General features: G+C 31.2%; 1 protein-coding gene across 1 annotated transcript; it reads right to left on the bottom strand.

The window, feature by feature from the left end:
• Window positions 1-3457: 3457 nt before the first annotated feature.
• Window positions 3458-8228, bottom strand: LOC18040564 (receptor kinase-like protein Xa21). The gene is made up of 3 exons (XM_024185170.1): window positions 7655-8228; window positions 3934-5958; window positions 3458-3813 (listed from the first exon to the last, which is right to left on the bottom strand). Exons 1-3 carry the CDS (start codon window positions 8226-8228, stop codon window positions 3458-3460), a joined length of 2955 nt encoding a protein of 984 aa, XP_024040938.1.

Raw genomic sequence — 8228 nt, forward strand, 5'->3', positions numbered from 1 at the left:
TTTAAAAAGAGAAAAGACATTTTCTCTTTTGAATATCGTTATTCGATGGCATTATGATGTGAGAATAGGGAGAAGTTCATTTATAAAATCTAATGGCTCAATTTTTTTTTTTTTTTCTTGTTGCTCCTGCTAGATTAATTTTCTTAGTCTTTTCATTACGAATGCTTACACACTAGTACATGATTTTGATTGAATTTGATATGTTTCAAAAGAATATAAAACAATTTTCATAAGCCCTTGGCTTCAGTGAGTGGTTTTCAAGCACTATATCGTAAGAAATTGTAAGAATTAAATTTCATGATAGCCTTGAAAATGTATACTGTGTTAACATTTTTTTATTTAATTTTTGGGCGGAAATAGAAAAAAGAAATAGACGAGTTACTGGTATATGAGTTCGATCATCATCTATGGTTATTGATTTAAAGATATGAACAGAGGTAATGAACAAATTAAATTAAGACTTAATGGTGAAATATTTAAATTAACAATAAATGGTAATCACAGCAAGTTTTTAAGATAATATTTTAAGAAAATTGTTTAGGATAAAAATATGTGGAAGTACTTTAAGATTCCGCTAATTAATCTTGAAGCTTAATTTCAGGTGAAGGCCTAAATTGTAGGAGCGTAGTCTCTCGAGAACAAAAAATCTAGTTTTGAGTCTCACTAGGGTGAATGGGGTGCAATGCAAGGACCCTGTTAGATATAAGAAAAGTAATATGAAATAAATTCTTTTTAAACGAACCCATGACGTAGAAAACTTTCTAATATAAAGTTTTACTAAATCTAATAACCAATCTCCAAATTGATAAGCCAGGGCCTTGATTGGATAGGGACATAGGACGTTAAAATATCACTACTAGTAATTTAGCCTTCAATGAATTTGCCTGGTGATACTTTATTAAGGGCCAGTTTGGGAATGCTGTAACTTTTAAAATAATTGTCGTTAGTTGTACTGTAAAAATAATCATGTGTGAAAAGAATCAATTAAGTGTTTGGTACATTTTGTTTTTATAAGTACTGTGAGTTTTTGAAGCAGACATTTCAAAATCAACTACTCCTTCTCTATATTTTCAAAGTTGATTTTGGTTTTATTTTACCAAACACTTAAATTATTTTTTAGATTTTCAAAATTAATTTTAAACCTCCCAAAAACAATCCCAAACAGACCCTAAAAGTTGTTACAAACATTTACATTAGTAATTACTAACAATATGGTGTCATAATTTTAGTGATACTATAGTGGCAATAATTAGTGACAGCATAATCATGACACCATCAAACCATATCATGACCGTGGCCCTATAAGAAAATTAAAAAAAATGTAATATATTAAGTTAAATAATAAGATAGAAAAAAAAAATTCAAATTACTTGTATTTACCAAAATACCAACATAAGTATATACCTAAATTAAGCTAGTTCAATTTGACTCTAGTCTTCTCTTCTAAATTCTCAATTTAGTGGTTCTCTCTTTCTAAACACCTTAAAACTCTCAATTCTCAAGTCTCACTTTTTTCAACTTTATTTTTTGAAAAGGTTCGTTTATAATTTAGCTTCTTTATTTAATTAATTTGTTTTCAGTTGTTAGTCTAAATTACTCTAAGATTTAGGTAATTGATTGTTACGAATGCTACTTATATTCATTTTCTTCCGTCAATTTTGAGTGTAACTAATTGGAAGCTGACCGCTATAAAAAATATTTCTATACCTTTAATAAACAAAAAAAAAGTATTTTTTATTTTTTTACTTGCTTTTCGAAATATTTATTTTTCATTATATTACTGCTTATTTAAACTAGAGGTTTCTATTATTTTTCCTTTTTCAAAAAAAATAAATTACGTGCCTCCTGAAGCCAACGTTGGCATGTTTCACCGCTAGATTGATCATGGAGATCCTAAATTTTGACGGTCAACAAGGCTGGGAAACCTGTGACACTAAAAATTTCATCTACAAGACGCGAGCTAAGCAAAACGTCGTCGTGTTAAACCTCAAATTTGATATGAACAGAACACACTGCTCTCTCTATTATTAAGCTGAGAAAGTATCTCGTGGCCTAGTTGTAGTTTGAACAGTATTTACCTTGTAAATGGGAGAAGCTCCTTTATAAAATATAAATGGTTAATTTTTCTCCTGTTTATTCCATTAGATTAATTTTTTTTTTATTATTATTATTACTTCTGAGATATAATTATTACTCTAGTACATGATTTTGATTGAGTTTAATGTTGCTCAAAAGAATATAAGCTAATCTTCTTATAAGGGTCTTGTAAACACATATCGTTGAACAATAAATTAATAGTTGTGAAGTAAGAGAAACGAAAACAAAAATATAGATAAAATAATAGATTTTGACCGTTAGACTCTTCACAAAGTCAACTTAACATTGAGTCTTAATTCATTGACTTAAAATATAAAATGAGATGGTGAATTAAGTTAAAATTGATAATTAATTGTATTGAGCCAAAGAACTTTAGAGATCCCACTAATAAACCTTGAACATCATTTAAATTGATAGTTAATTGTTGTTAAGGATATTTTACGAAGTTTTAAATCTTTATTATATATATATAATTTTATTGGAGTAATCAATCTCCATAGTGATAATAACAAATAATAATAGAAAACCTTGGTTCCACAAATTATTATAGTTTAGCCCAAAAAAAAAAAACAATGACATGGCCAACAAGTTTTATTTGCCAAACATAGTGACAAATTTTCCATATAAAAGTAGTAATACAATGGTTGGTTGTATAGCTAGTTAAGTTACAGTACTAGGTAGTGAAGCTTGGAGTTTAGGTGCTTTCAAAACAAGCCGATCTAGGGTTTTGGAAAAATCACATATAGGTCCTTCCGATCATTAGATGTATTTTATTTAGTACTTTTTATTTTTTCTAGATCTCAACCTCAGATCATTTTTCTCTAGCTTAGCCTCTCACTTTTTAAACTCCAATTTTAAGGACCAAAAAAAAAATTAAAAATGCAGTATAAATGCTTGAATTTTTTTTTTTTGGTACTCGATATGAAAATTTTATATTTAGCAATATAATTATCTTAAGTTCAATTTGTAAAACAATATGTACAATGATTTAATTTAAACTTTTAATTTTCTCAATTAAGTGTTTAATTAATTGCGAGCCAGGACAAACCTTTAACCCAGAAATAAGGCAAGATTGATAAAAGTACATATTATAATTTATAAAAATACTTAAAAGTACATATTCTTAAAAGTACATTTCTCTTAACTTGGCGCTTAGTCGAGATCATTCGTTGAAAAAAAAATAGTTTATCTAAAAAATAATTAAATGCGACGGCGTTCGAGACTGGAAAAAGAAAATTAAAAAATTAAGTTTGAACCATTTATTTTTATCATTACCTCACATCACTAGAATAATAAAAGCTAAGAAGGATAGAAGAGGAAGAATGAGGAGGATCCAAATCCATAATCTAAATCTAATTAATTAGTTATACTCACTAATATCATTTAGAAATTTCAGTCTAATCTTGTTGAGCCTGGCTACGGCATCTTTCATGCATATCCTTTGGTCGGGTGAATCCATGCTACAATCCAAAGCCAAATACATGATGCTCAGCATACAATCCATTTTGGCTGCAAAAGCTGGCTCTTCTAGCAGCAAATTTTCATCCACAACGTTTGTCAATCCATGAGGCAATGACTCCTTCACCCAGTTCTTTAAACTCATTTCTCCAGCAAAAATTTCATCTGTGGGCTTTTTTCTTGTGAAAGTTTCCATCAACAAAACGCCATAACTATAGACATCGCATTTGGATGAAACAATTCCCTCTGATCCGTATTCTGCAAATTTAAAAATTTTCAATTTATCACACGTTACTAATTATGACTTAAATGACTAATAAATTACTATAGTCTTAATTTTATTTTTAAAAAAATTATAATATATTCTTGAAAGATTACCTGGTGCCATGTACCCAACGGTGGCCATTGTCATGGTTCGTGTCTCAAAATTTTCTCCATCACCTAAGAGTTTGGAAATGCCAAAATCACTCACATGTGCCACCATATTTTCATCCAAGAGAATATTACTGGGCTTCAAATCACAGTGAACCACAGATGGGGAATAACCGTGATGGAGATATTCGAGAGCAGATCCCACATCTATCATCACATTCAACCTCTCTTGGATATCTAGAAAATAGTTGTGAGAATACAACCACTTCTCAAGACTACCATTGGGCATGAACTCGAGTACCAGAGCCTTAAAATCAACATTACTGCAGCTACTAAGAATCTTTACAAGGTTTCGGTGGCGAATGCTTCTCAATACTTCACATTCAGAGTCAAAACTTCGAAATGCTCTCTTCAACTGTAAGTTGAAAATCTTTATAGCAACCTCAGCCCCATCCGAGAGTATCCCTTTATACACTGAGCCAAAGCTACCTTTACCAAGCAGGTTGCATTCATCAAATCCATTTGTTGCTCGTTGAATTTCTAGATACGAAACTCTTCTCCACGTTGCCAGAGGTGAAAAATCTTCTTGATGAGCAGAATTCATTGCAGCCTTATTGCGACGTCTCATGAAGACAACAACAGTCATTATCAACAAAATGGACACGATTGGAGGTAAGACATATTTGAGGAAAAGTGTAACAATGGCTTTCTTGGATCGTCTTACGGTGCCATCATCCTTGCAGGGTGGGACTTGTAGTCTTGGTGAACCACAAAGTGCATAATTCCACATAAACGATTGAGCCGAGAAGTTTCTAAAAGGCCCATTTTCAGGAATTTTCCCTTCCAGTATATTGTGAGACACATTCAAATGTTTGAGATATAAAAGTTTCTCCAGTGACTTAGGAATCTCACCAGAAAGATTGTTACTAGAGAGATCTAAGATTTCCAAGCTTGTGAGATTGCCAAATGACTCAGGGATGTGACCTTGAAATAGATTACCAGCCAATGATAGATTAAGAAGCTCTTGAAGGCCACCAATGGCTGTTGGAATATCACCCGATAATTGATTCCTTGATAAATCTAAAAGTATCAAGGCCTTCAAGCTCTTCATACTTGAAGGGAGAGAACCAGTTAATGAATTTGATGACAAATCTATTTGTAAGATGCCTTCGAGAGTCCACAAGGATGATGGTATAATAGAGGTGAGATTATTTGAGCCTAAGAGAAGATTTCTTAGAGATGTCAAACTTGCCAAGCATGGGGGTATAGATCCAGTGAGCTTATTTTCATAAAACAACAATGAATTCAACCCCTTTAAGTAGCAAAGCTCATATGGAATGGGTCCTTGCAAATTATTCTGATGAAGACTTAGACTTTGGAGCTTCTCCAGTCTTCCTAAACTTGTTGGAATTGTTCCATTCAACTCATTGTTTTGGAGGCTTAATGTTATCAAGCCATGCAAATTACCAATTTCTTCAGGAATGTTGCCCTTGAGCTGGCAATCGTATGCGAAGAACTGCTCAAGAGATGAAGAGAAATTCCCAACTAATGGTGGAAGGATGCCACCAAATGGATTAAGTGCTAAAACGACTCGTTTTATATCTCTGCAATTTGTCAAAGAAGAGAGAAAACTCCAATCTTCTTCGGTAGATGATGACGTTCCCGGGATGGTCAAGTTGTTTCCCATAATGGTAAACCTCGCCAGGTGTCTCAATTTTCCAAATGTGTTTGGAATGTGGCCAGAGAAATAGTTGAAGCTCAAGTCTAGGGCATAGAGTCTAGAAGCATTGGTGATGGAATTAGGAATTGTTCCAATAAGTCTATTTTCGGACAAGTCAAGAATCTCCATGTTCTGAAGCGAGTTTCCAGCAGTTGATGGCAGGTGGCCTGAGAGTTCATTTGCAGCTAGGGTAATAAGATTTACGGTTGACAAGTTGAAAATGGCGGAGGGAATATGACCAGTTAATTTGTTGTGAAAAAGAAGAAGATTTTGCAGATTTTGTAGATTGCCAATCTCGTCTGGAATTTCACCTGCCAGAATGCCAACATTGAGGAGTTACATAAATTAATATCAACAAAGAGATTGATGAGTAATATTTATTTATTATTAGGTGTGAAACAATAAATATAAAAGTTATTTACAGAATAATTTTAAGATCGGTGAAGCTGCATTCCTTAAAATTAAATTTCATATACTGGTTCATAGGAATTAGACCATATGTATGGCATATTAGTGGAGATATAAATTTTGTATCTTAATATTGGGCTTAATAATTTTGAGAGTTAAAACATGAGTAAAACACATAAAAAAGTTGTATATAATTCAAATTTTATTTTATATAAATTAAGAAATAACCAATAACAGAACAACTAAAACTCCAACAAAAAATCATTCTTAAAATAAAAGAGCATGCATGAAAATTTGATAACTTGTGAATGAAAAAACAAGAATAAATATACAATAATATTATTATCCTAATATTTGGCTGAAAATTTGATAACTTGTGCATGAAAAAACAAGAATAAATATACAATAATATTAGAATCCTAATATTTGGCCCTCGAGTATTAAACTAATGTAACAAGTGATCTTTAATTCCTACCTCATACTAAATATTAAGGGAAATTATCATTGCACCACTTTTGTTTTGCTTTATGTTCATCCAACCACTACAAAATTGTAACATGTTCGCTGCACCACCTTTCTTTTCACATCTGTATCAACTAGCCACTTTTGCACTAACACTTTTAAAAAATTTAAACAAAATGATAATTTTACCCCTAAATAAATTAGAAGACTATTCTATTTTTAAAAAAATTTAAAAAATTATAATTATAAAATATCCTTAAATTTAATAAAAATAAATCTCAAAATTAGAATTTTTATTTTTAATAAAAATTATTTTAATATAAATTATAATTATAAAAATATTGTGAAATTTTGAGATTTAATAAAAATCCCCTAAATTATTAAAATTTAAGGATTTATTCTTTTAAGAAATAAATTCAGTTATTTTAATAAAATTTTAGAAAATTATAATTTTTTAATAAATAAATTCAGCTATTTTTATTAAAATTTTACAAAATTATAATTTTTTAATAAAAATAATTAATAAAATTTTGTAAAATCTAAATTTAGTAAAAATCAATTGAGCACCTCTATTTGGGATTTATTTTTTATTAAATTTAGGGATATTTTTATGATTATAATTTTTTATTTTTCAAAATTTATATAAGATAAAAAAGTCTTTTAATTTATTTGAGGGTAAATTTGTCATTTTATTTAAATTATTTAACAGTGTTAGTGCAAAAGCGACTCGTTGATACAAATGTGAAAAGAAATGTGGTGCAGAGAACATGTTAGAATTTTGTGGTGGTTGGATGAACATAAAGTAAAATAAAAGTAGTGCAATGATAATTTCCTAAATATTATGGAGCCTCATCAGTTGAGACTCAACTTGTGTCGTTCATTATGTGGTTGATAATTTTTTTCTAATTTCCTAATAAATTGCATATATTTATTTAAATTAAATTATTTTAAGACTGTTCAGCCAATTAAGCCCCAATGGCTCAGTCCTTCTCTTTCCTCTGCTACGGATCTCTCTCGAAAGAGCAGGGTCGGATTTTGATTTGTGTAGTTTCTAGCAATAGTTATTGCACCATAGTATAAAGTGTATTCTGCAAATTGAAATGGAAGCTTAAAAAAGACGAGGTGGAAGGCACGTACCTTGAAGGTTGTTATTACCAAGATTTAGATGCAAGAGCTTACTCAAATTTCCAATCTTGGTGGGAATTTTCCCACCAACAATATTGAACCTCATCTCCAACGTCTCCAGCTTTGATAAGTTGTAGAGAGAATCCGGGAAGGGACCTCTGAAGCTGTTATTACGAAGACTCAACATTCGCAGTTTCGGTAAGCTGCCAATCCAGGATGGAAGGACTCCACTCAATTGGTTGAAATTGAAATCAATGAATTTGAGCCTTCGTAATTGCCTCAATTCATTAGGCAGATGGCCATGAAAATTGTTACCACTAAAATTAAGAGACGCTAGAAATGAAATATTTCCCAAGTGTGCCGAAATGGGGCCTTCGAGACTAGAATCTGAAAGATCCAATTTTGTGACTCTATGATGACGACTGTCACAACAAATGCCAACCCAACTGCATACTGGATAAGAAACTGACCAATTGTACGCCAGGATACCTCGAGGATCAATGACTTGCTCTTTGAATGCAAGAAGAGCATGTTGATCCGTCGTTATGTTTTTAACACTACTCGTAGGCAAAGCTAAGCTAGACAT

The sequence above is a fragment of the Citrus clementina genome, unplaced genomic scaffold, assembly GCF_000493195.1.
Source record: "Citrus clementina cultivar Clemenules unplaced genomic scaffold, Citrus_clementina_v1.0 scaffold_5, whole genome shotgun sequence".
NCBI classification, from domain to species: Eukaryota; Viridiplantae; Streptophyta; class Magnoliopsida; order Sapindales; family Rutaceae; genus Citrus; species Citrus x clementina.